Source organism: Lepus europaeus, chromosome 18, assembly GCF_033115175.1.
Source record: "Lepus europaeus isolate LE1 chromosome 18, mLepTim1.pri, whole genome shotgun sequence".
Classification (NCBI taxonomy): domain Eukaryota; kingdom Metazoa; phylum Chordata; class Mammalia; order Lagomorpha; family Leporidae; genus Lepus; species Lepus europaeus.
This window is the reverse complement of record NC_084844.1, coordinates 17,501,996-17,528,553: the sequence shown is the minus strand read 5'-3', so window position 1 is coordinate 17,528,553 and position 26,558 is coordinate 17,501,996. Positions and strand designations below refer to the sequence as shown.

The following is a 26,558-nucleotide window of genomic DNA, read 5'->3' as shown; positions in this document are numbered from 1 at the left end:
TACATGATCTTACTACTATGTCAGGTAACTCCCACATCTGAAGTCTGCAGGCTGTGATTCCACTCCTTATTGCTTTGGCTGGTTCTCATTCACTGCAGTTGCTTTGTTTTTTTTGGTCCATTTTGTGACAATGAGTTCATATTTCTTACAACTTTATCTTTAGGAATTCTCCAAACCCTAGGCATTTCAGGCACTGCCACTCCAGTATCACTTCCCACTTAATTAATACCTAAATATTTTCATACCATCCAGGTGGCATAAAATTAGCATTCAAACTTGTCTGTGGGTGAAAATCCTCAGGGGAATTTTTTTTTTCAGCCTTCTCATCACCACCAAAGTTTGAGAGAGCAAATTTTCTCTTCAGATTCCTGACGGGGCAAGTTTATTACCATCACATTTGTTAGGAGTACGGCCTCGTGAACAACCATCCTCACTGGGAAGGAAGGAGGCGCCCACCGGAACACTGCTGACTTTCATCCTCTCCACTGAGCTTTCTGAGGTAGCAGCACAAGTCAACTGTGCTTTGCACACGATGCCCTCAAGGCAGAAGCACTTAGCCTTTCTGTGCCCATCTGCACAGTTTTCCTTACTTTCCAGCCAGTTCATGCACTTAAATCTTTGAACAAATATTCTGTCAGCATTTTACATTACTTCTGTGAGAAAATCAGTCACGGTACCTCGTATACTATACCGCAGGAAATAACTATGCTTATTCAATATGTGAAAATCGGAGTTATGTCAAGGTATTAAAGGGCAGAAAAAATTTTTAAAAAAACCTGAAACCTATAAATACCAAGGCTGAGTATAAATTTGGAAGGCAATCTGGAAAAAAAAATTTATAAGGAGCCACACTGAACAGCTCAAAATACTGTTAGTGGTTCTCAATTTCAGCATAACAGAATCACCTACAGGGGCCAGCACTGTGGCACAGTGGGTAAAGCCACCGCCTGCAGTGCTGGCATCCCATATGGGCGCCGGTTCTAGTCCTGGCTGCCCCACTTCCAATCCAGCTCTCTGCTATACCCTGGAAAGCAGTAGAAGATAGCCCAAGTTTTTGGGCCCCTGCACCCACCTGGGAAGACCCGGAGGAAGCTCCTAGCTCCTGGCTTCAGATTGGCACAGCTCTGGCCATTGCAGCCATCTGGGGAGTGAACCAGTGGATGAAAGATCGCTCTCCCTCTCCCTCTGTTCTCTCTGTGTAACTGTGACTTTCAAGTAAAATAAATAAATCTTTTAAAAAAAATTTAAAAAGAATAAAAAGAAACTGTTGGGGCCCATCCCCAAAGTTCCTAAATTAGTAAACCTGGAGTGGAGTTCAAGAACTTGCTTTTCTAGGAGGTTCTCAAGTTATACGCATTTGCTGGTCTGCAGGATCCACTCTGAGAATCGCTGTTCTGAGTAAGAAATTAACTTCAGCCGGCGCCACGGCTCAATAGGCTAATCCTCCATCTGTGGCACCAGCACACCGGGTTCTAGTCCTGGTCGGGGCACTGGATTCTGTCTCGGTTGCCCCTCTTCCAGGCCAGCTCTCTGCTATGGCCCGGGAAGGCAGTGGAGGATGGCCCAAGTCCTTGGGCGCTGCACCCCATGGGAGACCAGGACAAGCACCTGGCTCCTGCCTTTGGATCAGCGCGGTGCACCGGCCGTGGCGGCCATTGGAGGGTGAACCAACGGCAAAGGAAGACCTTTCTCTCTGTCTCTCTCTCTCACTGTCCACTCTGCCTGTCAAAAAAAAAAAAAAAAAAAAAGGAAAGAAAGAAAAAGAAAAAGAAAAAGAAATTAACTTCATAAAATCAAGAACACTGAGATTCACTTCCCTCTACCATAAAAGAGGAAAAACACGCAGAAAAGAGGCTTCAATAGTGCTTTTGGCCCACTTCATCATTTAATTGAGTACATGTACTCAAGTTTACTTTGATGCTTCCTACATATTAGGTTGACTGGAGGGCAACATCCACAAGTCTCAGTTTCAGTATCTGCAGTGGAGGAAAAGGACCGTGTTGGAGTTCAGTAGCTATTTAAAGTCACATCTATAGCATATTATTAATGATCTGGATAAAAAATAAACAGAATTTTTCAGTTTGGTAGAGAACATTAAGAGTCAAACTATAGACACTGTCAAAGTGACAGTTTCTTAAGGTATTCAGAAATGTTTTTGTTCATTCACTAAACAAACATCTACTAAATAATACTTCCATGTCAGGCTCCAAACAAAAGGAACTAAATCTACTATCATCTCACAAAATTTTGTCAATGTTATTCTCTAAGAGGAAAGTAAGTAGGATAACTAATTTAAAAAAAGATTTATTTACTGGAGAGTGGGAGATAGAGAGAGAGAAGGAAGGGAGGGAGGGATGGAGGGAGGGAGGGAAATACCTTCCATCCACTGGTTCATTCCCCAAATGGCTACAACAAACAGGGCTGGGCCAGGCTGAAACCAGGAACTCCATCCAGGTCTTCCATGTGGGTGGCAGGGGCCCAAGCATGTGAGCCATCTGCTGCTGCTTTCCCAGGCACATTAGCAGGGAGTGGGATCCAAAGTGTGACAGCTGGGACTGGTAGCAGCGCTCACATGGGATGCCAGCATCACAGGTGGCCGCTTGACCCACTGTACCACATCATCCCCTGGATAACTAATTTCCTACCCTACCCCCCCCCCTTTATTTTGGATGCCCAACAGAGGATCTTTCGGAGACCCAGAATTAACAATAACTGCTGTTTTCACTGCTTGTTCAAACCAACTACAGAATGTTGTTTATGAGCACATAAACCTGACAATTTTTAAAAGTGTACAAGTGAAACCCTAAAAGACTATTATCTACTGATTTTAAAAACAAATGAATGTCGGTGCCAGCACTGTGGTGCAATGGGCTAAGCCACTGCCTGGGACACCCACATCCCGTGTGAGTGTTGGTTCAATTCCCTTGATGTCCTGGCTGTCCCTCTCCTGATCCGGCTGCCTCCTACTGAGGCTGTGAAGGCAGCAGAAGATGGCCTGAGTGCTTGGGTCCCTGGCACCACGTGGGAGATCAGGATGGAGTTCCAGGCTCCTGGCTTCGAGTTGGCCCAGCCCTGGCCATTGTGACCTCTTGAGGGAGTAAACCAGAAATGAAACATCTCTCTCTCTGCCGCTTCCTCTCTTTCGGGAGCTGCCTTTCAAATAAACAAATCTTTATTTTTTTTTTTTAAAGTTAGATCTCAAAACTAACTTTTTTTTACTTTAAATTAGTAATTTTCCTATTGCCTCCTCTACCAAAGATCTATATGTCTAGTGAAAAATCCATCAGCAATTTAGCACATCATACTGAATTCACAAAGGACCAAAATACTCTGGTTAGTCATAAACAGATGATCTAATTCATTTGGTCTCAAATGTACAGAGCACAAGCTGTGAGAAATTATTAGCACTTTTTGGATTGAAGTCAAAAGAAAGAAAATCAGTTTCCTAGAATTATTCAGCTGAATATTACTGAAGTACTTTGTGTCTGCCCTTGTAAAACATAAAACGAAAAAATGTAGGTCAGAATCAACAATAAAGCGTGCACAATGTCTTCCAAAGGAGAGGAAATTGAGTTGCTCCTAAAATTCATAAAGGCCAAAAATGCCAAATGAAGAAAAATATGAAGAGAACTCACCCTATGAAATGGCAAGAAAAACTTAAAACTAAGGTAATTAAAACAGTGATTTTAGTGTATAGACAAATAGAATAAAGAAATAAAATGGGCGCCATGCCTTAACAGGCTAATCCTCCGCCTTGCGGCACCGGCACACCAGGTTCTAGTCCAGGTTGGGGCGCTGGATTCTATCCCGGTTGCCCCTCTTCCAGGCCAGCTCTCTGCTATGGCCCGGGAAGACAGTGGAGGATGGCCCAAGTCCTTGGGCCCTGCACCCACGTGGGAGATCAGGATAAGCACCTGGCTCCTGGCTTCGGATCAGCACGATGCGCTGGCCACAGCGGCCATTGGAGGGTGAACCAACGGCAAAAAGGAAGACCTTTCTCTCTCTCTCTCTCACTATCCACTCTGCCTGTCAAAAAAAAAAAAAAAGAAATAAAATGGATGGGGCCAGCACTGCGGCTCAATGGTTTAAAGCCATGGCCTGCATCCCATTTGGGTGTCAGTTTGAACCCTGGCTGCTCCACTTCCGATCCAGCTCCCTGCTAAAGCACCTGGGAAAGCAGCAGAGGATGGCCCTAGTCCTCGGGCTCCTGCACCCTCGTGGGAGACCTGGATGAAGCTTCTGGCTTTGGCCAGGCCCAGTTCTGGCTGCTGCAGCCATTTGGGGAGTGAACCAGGGGATGGAAGATCTCTATCTCTCCTTTTCTCTAATTCTGTCTTTCAAATAAATAAAATAAATCTTGGGGCTGGTGCTGTGGCGTAGCAGGTAAAGCTGCTGCCTGCAGTGCCAGCATCCCATATGGGTGCCAGTTCAAGTCCTGGCTGCTCCACTTCCGATCCAGCTCTCTGCTGTGGCCTGGGAAAGCAGTAGAAGATGGCCCAAGTGCTTGGGCCCCGGAACCCGCGTGGGAAACCTCAAAGAAGCTCCTGGCTTCAGATCAGTGACGCTCTAGCCATTGTGACCAACTGGGAAGTGAACCAGCAGATGAAGATTTCTCTTTCTCTCTCTGCTTCTCCTTTTCTCTCTCCCTGTACTCTGATTTTCAAATAAATAAATCTTAAAAATAAATAAATAAATAAATAATATCTTAACAAAAAGAAAAAGAAGGGCTGGCGCTGTGGTGTAGCTGGTAAAGCTGCCGCCTGCTGTGCTGGCATCCCTTATGGGCACTGGTTCAAGTCCCGGCTGCTCCACTTCTCATCCAGCTCTCTGCTATGGCCTGGGAAAGCAGTAGAAGATGGCCCAATTCCTTGGGCCCCTGAACTCTTAGGGAGACTTGGATAAAGCTCCTGGCTTCTGATTTTGTCTTGGCTAGCACTGGCCATTGCAGCCGTTTTGGGAGGTGAAGCAGCAGATGGAAAATTGCACTTTCTTTCTCTGTCTCTCCCTCTCTCTGTAACTCTTTCAAATAAATAAATCTTTTTTAAAAAGAGAAAATTAGTTTCAAATTTCACACCATACACAAAAATAAGTCTCAGCTGAATTAACCACCAAAATGCAAAAAGCAAAATTTTAAACTTTTTAAAAGAAAGTCTTTATGACTTCAGGGTGGGGTGAGGAATATTTCTTGAAAAACAAACCACAGAGGTAGGTGCTGTGGCATTGTGGGTAAAGCCACCTCCTGCGGTGCTGGCATCCCATCTGAGTGCCAGTTCAACTCCTGGGTGCTCCAACTCCAATCCAGCTCTCTGCTATGGCCTGGGAAAGCAGTAGAAGATGGCCCAAGTCCTTGGGATCCCGAGCCCACATGGGAAACATGGAAGAAGCTCCAGGCTCCTGGCTTCAGATCGGCCCAGCTCTGGCCATTGTGGCCATTTTGGGAATGAACCAGCAGATGGAGGACCTCTCTCTCTCTCTCTCTGCCTCTGCCTCTGCCTCTTTGTAACTCTGGCTTTCAAATAAATAAATCTTAAAAAAAAAAAAAAGGGAGAAAAAAATGAGTAATTGGGACTGGTTTTGTGATGCAGAGGGTTAAGCCTGCAATGCTAGCATCCCAAATAGGCATCAGGCTGAGTCCTGGCTGTTCCACTTGTGATCCAGCTCCCTGCTAATGAGCCTGAGAAGGCAGGAGAAGGTGATCCAAGTACTTGGGACCCCGTAACTCACATGGGAGACACAGGTGGAGTTCCAGACTCCTGGTTTTGGATCAGCTGGAATAAGAAGAGATACAAAGGACATTCATCTGATCTGTAATGTTGTATTTCTTAGAGACAGAGAGAGATCTGCAGCAAATGATCACAAATGTTGACAGTTCTTACACCTGGGTGATCACAAGGATGTATGCCACGCTATTTGTTGTACTTTTTATCATGCTGGAAATCTCTTAAAGTGTGTATCAACTGTATGTGTTTAAAATGCATAGAGCTTCTAGAAACACAGTCATGGAAGAAATATTTGGTTTTCACCACGAACAGTAAGTCAGAGGAGCCAGTATTGTGGCACAGCAGGTTAAGCCACTGCTTGTGACGCCAGCATCCCATACTAGAGTGCAGGTTCAAGTCCTGCTTGCTCCACTTCCAACCCAGCTTCTGCTAATGCACCTGCAATGGTGTTGGAAGATGACCCAAGTGCTCTACCTGCCACCCATGTGGGAGATCAGAATGTAGTTCCAGGCTTAGATCTGGCCACTGCAGCCATTTTTGGAGTGAACAGCAAGTAGAAGATCTCACTTTTCAAATAAATAAATAAAGCTTTTTTAAAAAAGCTAAGTTAAAAATTATGAGATTAAATCCCCTGGAAATTTGAGTCAATGTAAGGTAGGTTTCAAAGCCCTTTCAAGGGTATTAATACTAAAATATGAAAAAGGATCTAAGACATTTTCATTTAAAATACCTCACCCAGAGGGGCCAGTGCTGTGGTACAGCAGGTAAAGCCACTGCCTGTGACACCAGCAGTCCCAGCTGCTCCACTTCTGATCCAGCTCCCTGCTAATGGCCTGAGAAAAGCAGCGGAAGATGGCCCAAGTACTCAGGCCCCTATCACCCAGGCGGGAGTCCTGGAAGAAGCTCCTGGCTTCTGCCTGGCCCAGCTCTGGTCATTGTGGCCATCAGGGAGTAAATCAATGGATAGAAAACCTCTCGCTCTTTCTCTGTAATTTTCAAATAAACAAATAAATTTTAAAAATAAATAAATAAAATATTCTACCCAGAATATGGACACTTAAAAAAAAAACATTATAGCAAGGCTTCAGTGCACTGCTGATCCAGGAATTTCCAAGGGTTCACTCTTCTGCTAATTTGAATTTCCAACAACAAGGTAATACATTTTCACCTTCTATCTTTAACTTTAATTACTTGCGGCCAGCGCCGTGGCTTAATAGGCTAATCCTCCTTTTGCGGTGCAGGCACACCAGGTTCTAGTCCGGTTGGGGCGCCGGATTCTATCCCGGTTGCCCCTCTTCCAGGCCAGCTCTCTGCTATGGCCCAGGAAGGCAGTGGAGGATGGCCCAAGTCCTTGGGCCCTGCACCCGCATGGGAGACCGGGAGAAGCACCTGGCTCCTGGCTTCGGATCAGCGAGATGCGCCAGCCGCAGCGGCCACTGAAGAATAAACCAGCGGCAAAAAGGAAGACCTTTCTCTCTGTCTCTCTTTCACTATCCACTCTGCCTGTCAAAAAAAAAAAAAACTTTAATTACTTGCAAAAAGAATAAACTCAGCCTAGGCAAAAACTCCTCCGAGTTTCAGAAATTCATCTGAAGGTTGACTGGTCATCAATCATTCACCCATAAAAAGTGTTAAGTGTCTGGGTTTATAGACAAGGCTACAAAAGCTTCAATATACCAAGAGCAGTGATACACATATACTAGACTGCAGCAAAACACTGGACCAGGTACATTTTTACCTCTAACACTTTTCTACACCCTCCCAACTCACAGGAGAGGTCTCTCCGCTGAGTGCCTATTTAACACCATCCTACTTCCATTTCTTCACCACAGATTGCCTCCTTTTAAGGTTCAAGGAACTGATGAAGAGACAGGTCAGTTGGTTCTATCTGCATTAATGTATGTTTTCAGAAAAGAATTGCTGAATCTCCAGTGAGTTAAAAAGATGGAGTACAAAGTAAAACAGCTCAGGCAGAGTGGAAAATCTTTCTGATGTGGTAGCGGGAAGGTGGTGCTGGAAGCAGAGAGGGCACAGAAGCAGCACCGATCGAGCAGCTTTACCAGGAAACCTCTCCCGACCAGGAACGCTGCACGTCTGGTTCTTCCTTCCCTACGTCAGATTCCGTGAGTCCAGGCAGCTGGAGCATGACACATCTAAAAAGACGCTATGGACGCGGTGGCAGTGACAGCCATCTGTGTGTGGGGTTCATTTATAAAAAAAAGCCTGTGTTTCAAAATAACTAATGAAGAATACAACTTAAGAATCTGCCATATTACTAGCAACAATTTAAACACCTGAGAAAACATTACCTAACTAAATCTTTTTGAAAGGCCAAAGGGAACCGAGTAAGCTTACACTTGATCTTAGCCAAAATGCCGAGAAGTGATACCAAGTAAGCTTAAATCTATTATTATAAAATTTGTCTAACTTACTATTCCATATTGTTATGACACAGTAAATAAACAATAATTATGAATTTATTTTTTATGGTTACATCTTAGGTCGGAGGCTTTGGGGTATTTTAAGCATTAATCAAATTGTGATGAGCTAGATGCTGTATATTGAATGATATCATACATTTTATTTTTTAGCTAATTTGCCAGAAGACTATGGTGCTTTGTTGGCAAGTTACTATCTATAACAATAATCAGTGATAAAACAATATATATATATATATATATAATTTAAAATACATCAGAATGCAAAAATTAGCCAAAAATAATTCAAATTAATTTTTCACCTGCAAAAAAAAGGAACTATATAGAATCCATATTAGGAATATCCTAACAAGGTGAATTCTATTTGTTAAATATCAGTAAGTACTTTCTAGAATATTAAAGCTAATAGAAAAAATGATAGGTAATCAGAAACGGGCCAAAGTTGTTTCAGATTTTCCAAAACACAGAAGGTGGTTTCTGAAAAGTAAACTTTCACATTACTGTCCAAGTCAAGTTAAGATAAATCTAGTCTTCATTACACTCTTGCAAACTACATTGTGGACTAGTTAATAATGTCAAACTGACCGAGTTCAAATCCTACCCTACTCCTTCATGGCTATGTGAACTGAGCCTCTCTCTGAGTAAAACAAAGATATTATGACCTAATTTGTAGGGCTATTTAGTCAGAATTATATTAGAGGGGTCAGCGCTGTGCACAGCAGGTAAGGCCGCCACCTGTGGTGCCAGCATTCCATATGGGCGCCAGTTCAAGACCCAGCTACTCCACTTCCCATCCAGCTCAATGCTATGGCCTGGGAACGCAGTAGAAGATGGCCCAACTCCTTGGGTCCCTGCACCCGTGTGGGAGACCAGGAAGAGGCTTCTGGATCCTGCCTTCAGACGGGCGCAGCTCCGGCCATTACAGCCAGTTGGGGAGTGAACCAGCGGATGAAGACCTCTCTCTCTGCCTCTCCTCTTCTCTCTGACTTTCAAATAAATAATCTTTAAAAAAAATTATACTAGATACATTTCTTTTTTTTTTTTAAGATTTATTTATTTATTTGAAAGGCAGAGTTATAGAGAGGCAGAGACAGAGAAAGAGAGAGATCTTCCATTTGCTGGTTCAATCCCCAAATGGCTGCAATGGTTGGAGCTGAGCCAATCTGAAGCCAGGAGCTTCTTTCTAGTCTCCCATCATGGATGCAGGGGGCCAAAGCACTTGAGTCATCTTCTGCTTTCCCAGGCTATAGCAGAGAGCTGGATCGGAAGTGGTGCAGGTGGATCTCAACCAGATGCCCATAGGGGATGCCGGCACTGCAGACAGCAGCTTTACCTGCTCACCACAGCGCCAGCCCCATTAGACACATTTGTAATGGAGCAACTGGATACCAGTCTAGGGGAGGATCCAAAGCCACATGTTCAAGAGCTGCTTCTTTGTTTTTAATTTTTAATTATTTTATTTATTTGAGAGGAAGAAAGAGAAATCTCCTATCTATGCTTCACTTTCCAAATGCTGGCAAGAGCCAGGGCCAAGCTGAGAGCCAAGAACTCCATTCAAGTCTCCCTCATGAGTAGCAGGGATCCTTCCTCTGCTGCTTCTCAAGGGGGAGCGCTGGAAGGACCAGCGCTGTGGCGCAGCAGCTTAGCTGCCACCTGCAATGCCAGCATCCCATATGGGCACCAGTTCAAGTCCGGTTCAAGTCCCGGCTGCTCCACTTCTGATCCAGCTCTCTGCTTACGGCCCGGGAAAGCAGGGAAAATGGCCCAAGTGCTTGGGCTCCTGCACCCATGTGGAAGAACTGGAAGAAGCTCCTGGCTTCAGATTGGCACAGTTCTGGCCGCTGCAGCCATTTGGGGAGTGAACCAGCAGATGGAAGACCTCCCCCTCCACCACTCCCTGTCTCTGCCTCTGCCACTCTGTTAACTTTGCCTTTCAAATAAATAAATAAATCTTTAAAAAAATAAAAATAAAAAGTTTAGAAGGAAGCTGGAATCTGGAACAGAGCTGCAACTCAAACCTAGGCACTCTGAAGCAGGATGTGCCACTCACCTGTCCCCAAGGGCTACTGCCGACCCTTGTCTTAATCTTCCTTTTTTAAAAATTTTTTTATTTACTTGAAAGACAGCATGGGGGGAGGGGCCTGCCCAGTGGCACAGTAGGTTAATCCTCCACCTGTGGCGCCGGCATCCCATATGGGCGCTGGTTCTAGTACTGGCTGCTCCTCTTCCAATCTAGCTCTCTGCTATGGCCTGGGAAAGCAGCAGAAGATGGGATGGTCCAAGTGCCTGGCACCCTGCACCCACACGGAAGACCGGAAGGAGGCACCTGTCTCCTGGTTTAGGATTGGCGCAGCTCCGGCCGTTGTGGCCATTTGGGGGATGAACCAACGGACAGAAGACCTTCCTCTCTGTCTCTCCCACTGTCTGTAACTCTACCTCTCAAATAAATAAATAAAATCTTTTTTAAAAATTTTAAAAAAAAGAGATGGGGAGGCAGTGACAGAGAGAGACAGAGAGAAAGAGAGCTTCCATCCATAGGTTCACTCCCCAAATGGCTGCAATACCCAGGGCTAGGCCAGGCCAAAGCCAGAAATCTGGAGCTTCTTACGGGACTCCCACCAGAGTACAGGGGCCCAAGCACTTGGAGCATCTTCTGCTGCTTTCCTAGGCGCATTAACAGGGAGCTGGATCAGAAGTAGAGCAGCCGAGACTTGAACCGGTGTCCGTATGGGATGCCGGTGTCACAGGCAGAGGCTTTATTCCCTATGTCACAACGCTGCCCCCCTTATTCTACTTTTATCAATGGCATGAATGTAGACACAGAAGTCAGGATTATTAGGGACCAATGCTGTGGTGCAGCAGGTTAAGCTGGGGGTAAGCTGCTGCTGCAAATACCAGCATCCCATAACAGAGCACTGGCTGGAGTTTGGCTGTAATGCGCCCAAGTGGGAGACCTGCATGGAGTTCCTGGCTCAGGCCTGGCCACTGGGGTCATCCGGGGAGCCAACCAATGGATAGAACATCGGTTTCTCTCTCTCCTCTCTCTATCACTCTTCTGCCTTTCAATAAATCAATCTTTAAAAGTCATGACTATTAAACCTACAGTTAAAACAAAACTGGAAGACAGAGCTATTATGTTTATTAACATGAAGGAATCAAAAAGACATTCAACAAATGACATACCCTGACTTAAAAAATGAATTGTAAAGGGTAAAGTCTCCTACTTAGGTTCAATAAAACAACTGCACAATACCCAGAACAGGGTGGGGAAGCTGATTTTAAGACAATGTGAGACTTTTAATTGACTGCAAGCCCAGCATGAGCTGAGTGTGATTTACTGCAGAAAAAAAACAAGCTAACTCAATTTTAGCTGTATTAACAGTGGTAGCAGCCAGCTCAGAGAATAATAGTTCAAGGACATTTTTCTCTGATCATGTTCCATTCTGGGCACGTTTGGAAAAGTGGAGGGAACAGCATTTCTACAGGAAAGTAACCCACATGATTAAGGGTTTGAAACATAGGATACGCAAGTAATTAGGATGTTTAACTCGCAAAGTAAAAAATCTGAAGGGATACGTAGCCTCTCTTCAAACATCTGACAAGCTACCACATAGAAAAGGAATTGTAGTTAAATCCATATAGCTTTTAACAGTAAAAATAATATCTATGTGTCAGGGTCATATAAAAAAGACCCTTCTAACAAAGCAATGAAATAAAATAGGCCAGCTTTAGGATGAAACACTATCAGCAGAGATTCAAACAGATTAGATTCATTTTCAACAAAAAGTGTTCCGCACCCAGGGCCAGGAGGCCTACAAAGCACAGATGGTAACAGTGAGTAAATAACTAACATGGTCTTTGCTTTGATAGAAGGTGAAGTCTAGCAGTGCAGGCAACACATTCAAAATGACGAAAATGATCGAGCAGTTTACAAAGGCCCTTGACTGACAGCCCCAGTCAGAAGAGGCTTCTCCTGAGTAGCGGAGTGGTCTCAGAGGAGCAGGTACATGGTGGTGAAAACACATACCTGCAAAGACCTTGCGGGAGCAGAAACTATTACAGGTTCAGGGAACTGAAAAGCTTATATAACCTGAGCACGGCAGCAGGAGAGGGAGTGGAGGAACGCAGAGACAGAACCACGGAGAGCCCTGAAGGGCTTGGTCTCCTCCCAGAAGTAACAGGATGCTGTTGAGAAGTTTTAGTGGCAGTGGGCATGGGAGGGAACCATCAGCGTGCAGAATGGACTGGAGCGGGTGAGCTGCCACAAGTGGTCTATTTAGGGCCACCTGCAGCAGCCCAGACCAGAAAGGACAGGAGACGGACCGGGTGTGGAATTGAAGGTGTGGAAAGGCGCCCTGCCAGGAGAGGCTGGAGAGACCGAAACCCTTGTGACCACTTCCGTGGGCATCTTGGGTATAATCTAAGGTAACATTTTCTCAAGCCTGATTCTATTTTCCTAATTAAACCCCTTGTTTTGGTGTGATGGTGTGAAAACTCAGTTATGAATTTCTGACCGGAGTGGGGAGGGCAGAGGTCGCTGTGGAGGAGGCATATAAAGGGTGACCCCACACGCATCCAGGTGTCGGTCTACACAACTGGGCGCATGGTGGTGACAGTGAGACAGCAAAGAGCAAATGCACTAGTACGGTGGGTTTGCCTTTGAGCAAGCCGAGTTTAGGGGCCTTGTTTGACCTATTAACATGGAAACTAAAGGATAAGTGTGACCTGGAGACATCACGGGCATAGACGGAGCTGTGGTCATGGCTTAGACCAAGCACCCGAGGAGAACACAGTGAGAAGGGGGCCTCTGAGGAGCGCCAGCCCTGGGAACGGGCGTGGAGGGCAGTGAGGCTGCCACACGGAGAGGTCTGGGCTGCAACAGGAGCCAGGTGTCCCCGAGCCACGGCACGAGTGCGGTCCACAAGGTGAACGCTGCCAGACACCAAGACGAGGACTGGAAACCGGCGATCAGAAGTGGAGACACAAGTCCGCCATGCAGTGGGGTGATGGGTGAGAAGGTGGTGAGAGCCAGGAGATAAAGACAATTTTCTCAATGTTTGGCTGTAAAGAGGGAGACGGTGACAGCTTTCGGGGAGGGGGGAGGGCTTCTTTTAAGACAGTAGAAACCTGAGAATGCAAAGGAGCAGGTGAACACGCAGCAGTGCGTTCCTGAGGGGTGGGGGGACAGAACCCCAAGCCTTAAATAAAAGGAGAGGCTATGGGGAAAAGGCAGGGAATGAGGCCGAACCGAACCACCTTTAGGGTCTCTTCCTATACCTGACTCTGTGACCGACCATGCCCTTCACACAGGCCATCACAGGCACGCACCCGGCCACGTAAGCTTGTTCCAGTGTTCCGGTGCAGAGGAACCCGTCAAACACATCCTCAGCCCCCAGTGACGCAGTGCCGTGCCCGGGTTTCGGCCCGGGCACGCGCCGTCCGTCCCGCAGGGAGCCCTCCGCTCGGGGCTCACCGCAATACCGCACCGCGCCAGCCGCCTCTCGCCTCGCCAGACCCAGCCTACTTGGCCATCCCACAAGCCAAAGGAGGAAGTCGATGTAAACCCCCGAAACTACAGCACAGCCTGCCGCACTGGGAGCGACTGTCACTCACAGAACCAAAACGCGGCAGCCCGACCCCAGCCCCGCCTTCCGGACCCGACAGCTGACAGGTGCCCCGGACGGACGGCCGGGGTCTGCCGCTGAAAAGTCGCTCGCACCCCCTGCTCCTCCCACGCGGGGTGTGCGCGGGGCCAGCGTCGGGCTCCCGGGGTCTCTCGCGCACCCAGTCCCCGCAGTCCCGCGGGGCGACCCCCTCGAGCTCCTCACCGGGGGCTCGGACAGCCAGGACGCCGCGGCGGCCTGGAGGACGAGAGACTCGCGCCCGGAGGGAAGCGAAAGGAGGGCTGCGGCAGGCGCCGGGGACGCGGGGAACGGGGGTCGCCTGCCCTCGGGGAGACGGAGTTCCTGAGGAGGGCTAATCCCCTGCTCGGCTCAAGCCCTGGCCTTGCCTCCCGGGCCCGCCGGCGCCCCGCCGCTCGGACTCACTCCCCCGGCCCCGGGGCCGCCCGGACTTGAGAGTGCCCGCGAGCCCGGCGCCCCCGCCTCGAGCCCAGGCTCCCGGCCGGCACTCACCCGGCCCGCCATCTTCGCGGACACGTCCGGCTCCGCGGCTGCAGCTCTGCGTTCCCCAGAGCCCGCCCCCGCCGCGCGCGCCCCCGGCGCCCGCCCTCGCGCAGGCGCGCAGCCGCCGTGAGGCCGCGCGCGCCCCCGCCCGCGTCCCCGGGGCCCCGGCTCTGCAGTGCGCGCGCACGGCGGCGCCATTTTGAGTGGAAGTTGCCCGGCGGCTGGGATTTGGCGCTGTGTTGCGGGTCTCACCGGGGCGGACCCCTTGGCCCGGGAGCACTGTCATGACTCTTGTCATCTGCTGTTTCCCCTTTAATGGCCGTTTAGCTTTCTGTTCCAGGCCCTCCTAAATGTGATCATGGCCTGGACAGCCCTCAGCGTGGTACGGTGGGTTCTGAATTCAAGTCTTGCAGGAACCCAGCCCTTCTTTCTAGGCGTGCTGGTTTGCCTCGTTCCTGGAAATTGCCAACGGTGGCGTTTTAGTTCAGCTTATTCATGTAGCCTGGAAAAGTTAATATTTTCTTCTAGTTTGAAAGTGAATTATTTCTATTATTAAATAACTGTATTTATAAAAACAATACGTTTCTTTAACAACCTTGTTTATTCCTCCAATGTTGTTGCATTTTATACACTCCGGCAGAACTTGGAAAAAAATATGCCCTCAATTTGGCTTTTCTGACCTCCATATTTTTTCCTTCCCACCATTTCCTCACTGGAAAGTCAAACTTGCTAACTTCTACCACCGGCGAGAAGAGAGCGACTGCGGAGTGGGTGCTCTGATGCTGGCATTGGCCTTGCTATCTTGTTTCTCTTAATATTTGAACAAGACAATAAGAATGGTGAGAGCTATCAGCTTAACTAGAAAAAGTAGTTTGTTTTTTTTCCAGCATGAGGAAAGAATGGGAAGTTAGACAAGCTGGGCAAGCTTAGTGATTTAAAATTGAGAATAACATCAGGTGCTGACCTGACGATGAGGGACAGCAGAGACAAATTCCTGCTCCCTCTGCAGGGGAGAACCAGGGTGCAACCAACCAGACGGTGGACCAGAAAGGGTATAAGGAAGGGGAGTTCATTAGTTGAATTGTGATTTACTGACTTGCAACAGCAATCAAAAGAAACCACATTAGAATGCGCTGGGGAATCTGCAGGCCTAGGTCCTGTCCTGTCCTTGTCACCTGCTGTGTCCCTTCTCTGAGTCCCAGTTTTCTGATTTAAAAGAGAGAGGTATAGTTAAATACACTTACAGGCTGCAACTTAGATTTTTGATACTTTGAATTTGGACCTGTGAAAGCAATTTTGTACAAACAATGACCAGAAGATGACATTGGCTGTCAGTCCACTGGTCTGACATGATCTTTGAGGCTGGAGAATAATACAGAGGCGCTTATTCTGGTGATTGTTTGTCTTGGTTTGCTAGGTAAGCTAGATTGCAAGTGGAAACGTCTTCAATCTCTCCTACATACAGGAATGCTTATCATCATATACCTGCTGGAGAGATTCCGTCTATCATGCATAGCCACCCATGGGAAGAGACCCTTAAATCCTCTCACAGTGACACCAGTTAAATAAAAACAGCATGCACAGCCCTGCAGGGTGTACCAGGGAAACTGCAGGCCGGCATAGCCCTTGTCCTTAGGGTGTTTCGCATCCAGCAGGAGGGAAGGATTCTGACTTTGCTCCAGATGGGCCCTGTGTCTCTGCAGCCCATCTGTGCCTTGTGCCGGCACTCAAGGTCATCTTGAAACAGAGCGGAGCTGATTCTGCGTCACTTCTGAGCCGTCCTTTCAATGACAGGCAGTATGCAACAAAACGTCTGGCTGCCCCAATCTATTCCCTCTCTCTTAGTTACCAGTCCCCTCCACCCCTGCAGCTTTGGAAGGATTGTCAGACGAGGCACCCTGCCCCCACCTGGCCCAGGAGTGAGCAGGGAACCCAGGTCCAGTCCATCGCTCACTCACTCTCCCGAGCAGCTGTGATCTTGACTGTGCTCAGAAGAGACAGAAATAGCAGAGCTCGCTTGCTTACTGCAGTGTGACGCCTGGCATAGAGCATCCACCACTTCGCTAGATGCCGAAGGCCGCCCGATTTCTGCCTTCTGCAAAGCCTGGCAGTCCCCTTTAGTCATGGTGTCTGCGAGTCAGTCCCTGCCGTGATGCGGCTGTGCCCTCCCCAAACTCGTGCATGGAAACCCAGCCCTCGGATTCCTGTGCGGATGGTGTGGGGTGTGGGTCCCTTGGAGGTAGTTAGGGGAGATGAGATGGCCGGACAGGGTCCCCCGTGCTGGGGCTGATGGCTTCAGGAGAGGGCCCTGAGCTGTGTGCTCACGCTCGCTCACCGTGGGATGCCCTCCCTGGCCCTCGCTGCACAAGCAGGCCTCTCCAGAGGCTGGCCCCGGGCTCCTGGACTTCCCAGCCTCTGGAGCCGTGGGCTGAATACGCTTCCACTGCGGTAATTCACCCACTTCCAGGCTTCTGTTAAGCACCATGCAAGGGGCGAAGACAGTCATCTTCTTTCCCTGCCTCCAAAAAATTCCCTCGCTCAGTTCTTCATTGATCCCTGTAATATGCCTTCATTTTACGCTAGCAAATAGGGAAGAGAGCTAACGTTATGATTAAAATTCATCCTAAAGTGTAAAGGGCTGGCCTCACTGGGACAGGGTCAGAGAAGAAAGGAACCTGAAAGGTGGAGGGAGGAGATGGTGCAATGCAGACAGCAGGACCAGGGTGCAGAGCAGCGAGGCGTGGGAGCGAGGTCAGGGTTTGAACAAAGTCCGTTCTTGCTGAACACAGCCCTTGGTGGCTCGATGCGATGGCTAATTTTATGAGTCCACTCAGCTGGGCCACGGTGCCCCGAGAGTCCACCAAACGTCGTTCTGCACGTTTCTGAGGCAGCATTTTGGATGAGGTTGACGTTGGAAGCTGCATAAGGAAGAGTGCCTGCCGTCATGCTGGTGGGCCTCATCCAACCCGTTGATGGCCTGGATAGCTGGAAAGGCCAACCTGGTCCTGAGCAGGAAGGAACTCCCTAACAGAGTGGCTTTGGACTAGGACTGCGACTCTTTCCTGGGTCAGCAGCCCGCCGGCTTCTGACATCAGCTCTCGGACTCACGGAGCCTCCACGATCGTGTGAGCCAATTCCTTACAGTCAGTCTCTTCCTGGGCATGCACACATACTCCCGGTTCCGACTCTGGACAGCCCTGGTGACGTGTCTCGTCGGTGCAGGATGCAGGAGTGGTTCTAGCTTTCAGAAAATGAAATGCCGCACCGCCTGCTGCTGCTTGACCGGCCACCAGCTCCACAGGTGGAGGCCTCCTTCAGAGACCTGATGACCCTGCGGAGCCCGTGTTCAAATCCTGCCCCCTTTACCATCACCCAAGGTGGGGCTGGGTACCATTTTGGTGACAGTGGCATCTTGGTTATGGAGAGTGTGGTGCCGATGGGAGGACTTTGTGGGAGAAACAATGTTTTCTGAGGAGTGATGGCAATGTGAGATAACAGAGGAATGAACAGACTCACCGGAACCCTCTCTCAAAGCACTGTGATGTTCTGATGCGTTCCATTTCCTAAAAGGTTTCTTTATTTTCATTTACTTGAAAGGCACAGCAATAGAGAGAGACCAAGGAAGAGAGAGAGGTCTTCCATCCACTGGTTCACTCCCCAGGTGCCCGCAACAGCCAAGAGTTGCACCAAACAGAAGCAGACGCCCGGGACTCCATCCTGCATGCTTCCCACATTCACCAAAGGAAAACTGCGCTTACTCTGCAGAAACTGTGAGGCTAGACGGTCGGTGGCGGGGACAGAGGCAGGCTGCCAGGTGTGCACCTTAAAGGTCCTGCGGCAGGATTCCAGGCAGGTGTTTTGGGGAGCCGTCCTGTGCCGCGTCATCGTCACAGAGCATCTGCAGTGTGTGTGTGTGTGTGGCAGGGACCAGCTCTGCCCCTCTAGCACAGATGTCACTGTGAAGCAAAGGTGACCTTCAGAGCTTGTGGACACCCTTCCCTCTGTCCCCGCTCTCTTTCCCAAGTTCTTTTGTATTAGTAAACGAGTGGATTGATTACTCCTCCCAGGAGTATTTGCAATTTACCTGAACGGTGCTGGGAGGAACAACCCTCTCCTGGCAAAAGTTCAGAGACTGTGACACCGTGCGGGGAGCCATCTCTGGGTGGCAGGGCTTCCGTCCTGCCCCTCTGGGATTAGCCCACAGGCTAGCCCCCAGGGCCCTGCAAGCCTTGTGAACACTTCATTTTACAGCCCCAGCACAGCCCCCTTGGGGATGACGGAGTTGCCATCTGTTTGTTTCCTGTCAGTGAAACCTAGTTCCCAAAATGATGGATAAGGCGAGAGAACGCAGGGAGACGGAGAAGGACATGGCATTTTAAAAAGCACAGGAAGGTGGGTTGATGCAATGCAGCTCTCTAGCTGCGCTCGGGTTTGGGAGGAGGGCTGGGCTTGTTTCAAATGATTTAAATGATTCTTTGCAAAATCAAGGACAAACACCTATAGTCACACAAATCGATGCCTTCTGGAAAGTCTGAGTGGGAAGGAGAGATAATAGAATCCTCCGTGGAAAGGATGCAACGGCGGTTGCTATGGAAACCAGATGATCCTTTAGTGCAAAGTCCCAATGCACTTGCTGGGCTGCCTAACCCTGCATATTAACATCTTGGGGACAGAAAGCCGCCTACATCTCTCTCTCTCTCTCTCTTATTTTTTTTTTTTTAACTTGAGAGGCAAAATGACAGAGAGACTACACAGAGAAAGAGCTCCCAGTTGCTGATTCACTCCCCCAGATGCCTGCAACAGCTGGAGCTGGGGCAGGCCAGGGGCAGGAGCTGAGAACTGAATCCGGTATCCTACGTGGGTGACCAGGGTGCGGTTACTGAGCCGTCACCTGCCGCCTCCCGGGGTGCACATTAGCAGGAATCTGGACTCGGGAGCCAGGCTGAACCCAGGCACTCCCATGTGGGCTCTGAGATTCCCAGGTAGTGCCTTAACTGCTGTGCCAAACACCCACGCCGGCATCTCTCTGAAAAGGGATTTTTTTGGATAGTGTTCTGATGAGCTTTTATGCACGGTGAGAAAAGGAAGGACCCGAGCTGCCTAGAACCTCAGGACACTAGAGGCCTGCACACTGCCGCTGACTGGGTGAGCAGACTGGCTGCCTGGGATAGTTCTCGGGGGGCTCCCGAGAGCAGCTGGAAGTCTGTCTGAAGGTTTCTCCTAAAGATGAGTTTACTGGAGGTCGTTTTTAGGAAAAGACTGGACAGAAGGGTTTCCCAAGAGAGGAAGAAGGGAGCAGAGTATTGACAAGAATAGGGGCTACTGGGTATCAACTCTGCAAACCTCACTGTGTTGATGTGAGAATTAGCTGAGCTAACCATCATAGAGTACGTATTGCATTCAGCAGCTGACCCAGCACATGCACAGTAGACACTAACTGCCAGAGCAATCCTGTTTTCCCAACCATCCATAGTAACACCATTGACCAAGGTGGAAGTCTAACCCGAGTCGGAGCTGTCTCTGTGGAAGAAGAGAACAGAGTTTTGACCAGAATAGAGGCTACTGGGTAGCCTTGGGGGGGGGGGGGGTTCTCTCTCTGCTTCTCCCAAGAGCACTTTGTTCTTTCCAAGATTCACAAATCACATTATAGCAACAGCAAGTGTTTTATATCAAGGAAATTAAACCCAGTAAGCTCACATCACCAGAAGCTGCTCAGGTTTAATAAGCCACTGCAGTTTGAGCTTAATAAACTTGCCCTGAATTCCCTGATCTCAATGAAACCTGACTCATCAACAGTTTTTTACTTTTGATAAATAAGCTGAGGGGCTGGTGTCTGGTGTAGTGGGTTAAGCGGCCACCTGCAGCAGTGAACACTGGAATTCCCTATGAGTGCTGGTTTGAGTCCTGGCTGCTTCACTTCTGATGCAGCTCCCTACTACCATGCCTGGGAAAGCAGCAGCAGATGGCCCAAGTACTTGGGCCACTGCCACCCACATGGCAGACCTCAGTGGAGTTCTAGGCTCCTGGCTTTGGCCTGGCCTGGCCCAGCCCCAGACCCAACCTTCATGGCCACTTGGAGAGTGAACCAGTGGGTGGAAGCTCTCTCTCTCTGCATCTCCCTCTCTCTGTGTCACACCGTTTTTCAAATAAAGAAATAAATCTTATTTAAAAGTTGAATTTTCCATTGTAAAACTAATATGCCATTTTCTCTCCATCACTTAGCAAAATCAGTCAATCACAACCCTACCTCCTGAATATCATGAGTAAGTGGCCAGCGCCATGGCTCAACAGGCTAATCCTCTGCCTAGCAGCACCGGCACACCAGGTTCTAGTCCCGGTCGGGGCACCGGATTCTGTCCCGGTTGCCCCTCTTCCAGGCCAGCTCTCTGCTGTGGTCTGGGAGTGCAGTGGAGGATGGCCCAAGTGCTTGGGCCCTGCACCCCATGGGAGACCAAGATAAGCACCTGGCTCCTGCCTTCGGATCAGCGCAGCGCGCCGGCCGCGGCAGCCATTGGAGGGTGAACCAACAGCAAAGGAAGACCTTTCTCTCTGTCTCTCTCTCTCACTGTCCACTCTGCCTGTCAAAAAAAAAAAAAAAAAAAAAAGAGTAAGTTAGACCTGTGTTCTACTAGCCCTTCCCTACCATACAGTCCTTCATACTGCAAGCATTTAATTATAAACCATCTTTCTGATATATAAAAACATACGTGTGTGTATCTAAGCAACTGCAACCTGTCAGCAATTGAATACCATGTGGGTAGCAGCTTGATATTCACAGACTCCATGCTCAGGCTGTGAGGGTGGAGGGGAAGATCCGCACTCTCACTTGTCCCAGCATTCCTTGCGTAGATGCAATACCAGGGGAGAATCTTATCTGTGCTAGTTCACTTCTTTTTTTTTTTTTTTTTTTTTCCAGGTTGCGATGACTCCACTCAAACAACCTTCCTAGTTTGCCTTGGATATCAGTAGAAGGACGTGGTACATCACATGTGTCAGATGAAATACAACTACTGGCAAACATCTGAAAAAATAACAAGTAATCAGAGAAATGAAAATTAAATTCAATTTGCAAACAAAAATTTGGGAAGACTTTCCAAATTCCACCATTTTTTTAAGCCCTTTTTTTTTTTTTAAAGCAGTTTTAGGTATAGCTTTATCCCAAATAGCCGTTGTACAGCCTATGGGTCCAGACAATGTATAATGATGTATGTCCACTATCAGAGCATCCCACGGGATAGTTTCATGTCCCTTAAAATCCTCTGTGCAGGGCCAGCATTGTGGTGCAGTGGATTAAGCCACTGCCTAGGATGCTGGCCTCCTATATCAGAGCTCTGAATTCCGGCTGCTCTGCTTCGGACTCAGCTCCCTGCTAATGCACCAAGAAAGCAATGGGAGATGGCCCCAGCAGGCCTCTGCCACCCGTGTGGGAGACCTGGATGAAATTCCAGGTTCCTGACCCAGTTCCGGCCACTGCGGCCACGTGGGAGTAAACGAGCAGAAAGTAAATCCGCTGTGCTCCACCTGTTCCTCCCTCCCTCCTCACTAATCCCCGGAAACCACCGACCTTTACCCTGTGTCCCTAGTTCTGCCTTGCCCAGGACGTCACACAGCGGAGATCAGACAGTCCTAGTTTTTCAGATAGACTGCTTTCCCTTACTCATATGCATTTAAGTTTCCTCCATGCCTTGGTAGCTCATTTCTTGTTATGGCTGAACAATATCCTGTTGTTGTTGTTGTTTTTAAAAGATTTATTTATTTATTTGAAAGAGTTACAGAGGGGCAGAGAGAGAGAGGTCTTCCATCTGCTGGTTCACTCCCCAGATGGCTGCAACGGCCGGAGCTGTACCAATCCAAAGCCAGGAGCCAGGAGCTTCTTCTGGGTCTCCCATGTGGGTGTAGGGGCCCAAGGCCTTGGGCCATCTTCCACTGCTTTCCCAGGCCAGAGCAGAGAGCTGGATCGGAAGTGGAGCAGCCGGGACTCAAACTGGTGCCCAAATGGGATGCTGGCACTTCAGGTGGCAGCTTTACCCACTACACCACAGTGCGGACCACTATCCTGCTGTCTTATGCCACAGCTTATCCATTTCTCCACTGAAGGATATCTTGGTTCTTTTCCTGTTTTGGCAATTATCAATAAAGCTGCTAACGGCATCTGTATGCTGGATTTTCTATGAGTGTAAGTTATGCTTGTGCTCGACTCCTTTGCATAAGAGTATGTCTATTTATTTATGTATTTGAAAGGCAGAGTTACAGAGAGAGGGAAGAAGGGGGAGAGGGAAAGAGAGAGAGACAGAGACAGAGACAGAGTCAGAGAGAGTCTTCCATCTGCTGGTTCTCTCCCCAAATGGCCACAATGGCTGGGGTTGGGCCAGGCTGAAGCGAGGAGCCAGGAATTCCATCTGGGTACTTTGGCCATCCTCTGCTACCTTCCCAGGTGCATCAGCAGGGAGCGAGGTTGGAACTTGAGCAGCGGGGACTCTAACAAACACTCACAGGGGATGCCAGTGTTGCAGGCGACAGCTGCACCAGAATGCCAGCCCCCGGTATGTCTAAGAGTCTGCAGAACTGTCTGCTGGATGTGTTCTAGTTTGCATTCCCACCAGCAAGGAATGAGTGATCCTGTTGCTCCACAAAAACCCTTTCTAAAAAAGAGCCAACCAAGTCTGAATCCAGCATGTCTTTCACATGGTTGGTGGAGATGCACATTTGTAGACCCTTGGAAAATAACCTGGCAATATTAATAATCAAGATCTTTAAACATCTTCATGTTTTTAGCCCAGTGATTCCAATTTTGGAACTGTTTCCTAAAAATAGAAAAAAACAAAAAACAAAAATACCCTTAGAGTACAGGGAGGAAAAGAGATGTTCACACCAACATTATTCATAATAGAAAAACCTAGAAGCAACCTGTTGAACTGCATACAAATCACGTAAATTAGGGTTCATCCATACGATGGGCTCTAACTCAACCATGAGGAATGATGTGGAGGGGCCTGCGCTGTAGTGTAGGTTAAGCCTCTGCCTGCAGTGCCGCAATCCCATATAGACACTAGTTCAAGTTCTGGCTGCTCCACTTCCAATCCAGCTCCCTGGTAAATGTGCTTGGGATAGCAGTGGAAGATGGCCCAATGCTTGGGCCCCTGCACCTACATGGAGGACCTGGAAGAAGCTCCTGACTCCTGGCTTTGACCTGGCCTAGCCCCACCTGTTGTGGCCATCTGGGGAGGCAACCAGTGGATGGAAGACCTCTATCTCTGTCTCTGCCTCTCAAATAAATATAAAAAAAATCTAAAAAAGAAGAAAAAAGAAAAATGATGTGTAAAGAAAAATGTTAATGTGGAAAAATGTTCAAATTAAAATATTTCATGGTAGGATGATGGGTGATTATTTCTTTTTCTTTTCCTTTCCTATTTCCCTTTTTCTTGTGTGCCAGGGTGCCTTTTTCCCACGTATTTTAACAAATGCCAATGTACAATTTTTTAAAATAAATATTTATTTATGTGAAAGAGTTACAGAGAGAGAGCGAGCAATCTTGCATCTGCTGGTTCACTCCTCAGATGGCCACAACAGCTAGCTCTGGGACAGGCTGAAGCCAGGATCAGGAACTCCATCCTGGTCTCCCACGCGGGTGCAGGGGCCCAGGCACTTGAGCCATCGTCCACTGCTTTCCCAGGAGCATTAGCAGGGAGCAGCCGGACTACAAAGGAGCTGGTGCCCATAGGGGACGCCTGCAGGGCAGCAGGCGGCTTAACCTGCTCCACTGCAGAGCCGGCCCCTGTATTGCATTCTGAAGGGATGATGTGGGAAAACCTCTCCTAGGCTCGTCCATGACCCTTCCTAGATGCAGTCCCGAGACGGAGCACTGGTCTGTGCCAGGCTGTGTGGCTTCCTCTCTAAACAGGAGTGGCAGGGTGGCCAGTGCCTGCCATAGCTCCGGCTCCCGTTCCCGGGGGCTGCTCAGAAGTGACTCCACTTCGCGCCACTCCCACGCGTCTGCCTCCTTGTTAGCCAACAAGCTGGCACTCGGGGACTGAGACACGAAGGGTTTCCCCGGGCGGCGCAGGGGCTGGTGTCGCCCCCAGCGGACGGCAGCCCAGCTCGGACTGAAGGGAGGGCTGCCCTGAGCCTCATTCCGGGCGGGCGTCTCCCGCACACAAACTAGTTTCTACTTTTAGCGCCACCGGGCCAATTTCCTTATATATCGCCCTGCACGTGGCCCTGCCCACACATCCGCACCCGGTTGGCCTAAACGCTCGCGGGGTATTTCAACCTTTGAGCTGGTTCCCAGCTGATTGGCGGGGAAAATCGGAAATCTTTTTTCTCCTCTGATTGGTTACAGGTAGCATGGGGCTGGGCACGTGGGCGGGTCTCGCCAGGACGCGGTGAGCTGTCATTGGAAGATGGACCCGGCATTGCCGGAGCTTCATGCCGTCGCCTAGGTCGCGGGGGCCGGGCCTTCTGCGCCCAGGCCCGTTTTATCCTTTTCATTGGCCAGACGTGCCGTCACTCATAGAACCTCAAGATGATTGGCTCAAAAGTTCCAAAAGGCGTTGGGTGATTGGTTGGTTTCCGTTCCCACCCCCTACTCCAGGCGCCATTTTGCTGAGGGGAGGTGACATTCTAAAGGCGGTGGGGTCTATACCTGTGTCGGTAGTGGTGCTCAGACCGGCGACAGGTGAGTCGCGGGCTGGAGGGAAGGGACAGCGGCACCCAAGGTCTGGCTGCGTATCCGCTCCGTCAGCGGGCAGGAAGCTGGAGACCGGCGGCGGCCTGCGGAAAGGGGTTGGGCTCCACTGTCCCATCCTAGGGTCCTCTCTAGGGCGGGGGCGGCGGACAAACGAAAGGGGCCTGGCCGGTTCGGCCCGCGGGCCCTCTGCTTCCCCCAGGGCCCACGGGCTAACTCGGAGTTCTTGGCGGCCTTCTCCGGGAGCCAGCGCGTGCCTCCCGCCGCGCCCGTTTGTGTCCTTGAGGTCTTTTTGCCCGGTGGACATTGGGTGCTGTGGCCGGCAGGGCGAGCTGAGGAAGACGCCTTGCGCCAGGCATGCAGGGCTGTCTGGGACCGCGGGCGCCTCGGGCACAGGCAGCAGAGGAGGAAAAGTGTGGCGAGAGGGCCGGCTCGGCGGCCGGTGCGCGGCTGGCATCCTGCCTGAAGGGTGTCCGGGAAAGAACTGAAAATCTCCTTATCTAGGAGATTTGTTGTGTTGGACCCCAGGGAAAGCCACGTCTGGTTTTGTCGGCCGAGGTTTTGAATGCTGGGATGCACTGACCGCTTGCGCACGTCCTATAACGGGCCTTGCCAAGCGTTCACCATCCGTTGGTCACCTGTACGTTGTTTGTGCACGAGATAAAAGCTGTGCTCGCTTTCCCCGTCGTGTCGTGGAGCGGTGTGCGCTTGGACGTCACCTCTGATGTGAAGCCGTGGGAAACTGTGGAGCTTCAAGCCGGGGCCTCTGCGACTGGAGACCTCCGCTCTGAGGCCGCCGGGGTCCAGGTGCACTGGCAGTGCCTGCGGCCTCGGCCCCCCCCTGCCCAGCAGGAAGGCTTTCCTTGGCTGACACTTGAAAGGAAAATCATAGTCTCTGGAGGAAGGTGGCTCTCCTTTTCAAAGATTCTTTATATAGCCTTTTAGTGAGTTGAAAGGCAGAGGCAGAGAGAGAGAGCGGGAGAAGAGAGAGGTCTTCCATCCACTTGTTCACTGCCCAGATGGCTGCAACAGCCAGAGCTGGGCCCATCTGAAGCCAGGAGCCAGGAGCTTCCAGGTCTCCCACGCAGGTGCAGGGGCGCAAAGACTTGGGCCATCTCCCACTGCTTTCCCAGGCCATAGCACAGAGCTGGATCGGAAGTGGAGCAGACAGAATTCAAACTGGCGCCCCTATGGGATGCAAGCACTGTAGGTGCCAGCTTTACTCACTACGCCACAGCACAGGCCCCAGATTCTTTATAGCCTTCTAAGAGCTTGGTTAGAGCTGTAGACAGGGTCTTTAATTTTTTTATTTTTTAAGATTTATCCATTTATTTGCAAGTCAGTTACAGAGATGGTGAGACAGAGGGGGATACAGTTTGGGCATTGCAGCCCAAATAGCTGCAATGGCTAGGGATGGGCCGGTCTGAAGCCAGGAGCTTCTTCCAGGTCTCCAGTGTGGGTGCAGGGGCTCAAGCACTTGGGCCGTCCTCCACTGCTTTCCCAGGCGCACCAGCAGAGAGCTGGCCTGGAAGCAAAGCAGCCAGGACTTGAACCAGCGCCCATATGGGATGCTGGCGCTACAGGTGGTGGC

General features: G+C 49.5%; 3 protein-coding genes across 4 annotated transcripts in view; 2 read left to right on the top strand and 1 right to left on the bottom strand.

Annotated features, from left to right (window-relative positions):
- Positions 1 to 14,364, bottom strand: part of NSF (N-ethylmaleimide sensitive factor, vesicle fusing ATPase) — a 178,494-nt gene extending 164,130 nt beyond the window's left edge. The window contains exon 1 of the mRNA XM_062216514.1: positions 14,293 to 14,364. Within this exon, the coding sequence (XP_062072498.1) occupies positions 14,293 to 14,304 (12 nt within the window). The 5' untranslated portion in view covers positions 14,305 to 14,364. The remainder of the gene's footprint in view (positions 1 to 14,292) is intronic.
- Positions 14,365 to 17,539: 3,175 nt separating this feature from the next.
- LOC133746792 (histone H4-like) overlaps positions 17,540 to 26,558 on the top strand; it is a 10,321-nt gene continuing 1,302 nt past the window's right edge. Inside the window, exon 1 of the mRNA XM_062175045.1 lies at positions 17,540 to 17,660. Within this exon, the coding sequence (XP_062031029.1) occupies positions 17,540 to 17,660 (121 nt within the window). The remainder of the gene's footprint in view (positions 17,661 to 26,558) is intronic.
- The window catches only part of LOC133777032 (ADP-ribosylation factor 2), a 22,590-nt gene continuing 20,902 nt past the window's right edge, over positions 24,871 to 26,558 (top strand). For both annotated transcript variants that reach the window (XM_062216431.1, XM_062216432.1), the window contains exon 1: positions 24,871 to 24,958. The gene's annotated coding sequence lies outside the window, so the exon portion shown is untranslated. The remainder of the gene's footprint in view (positions 24,959 to 26,558) is intronic.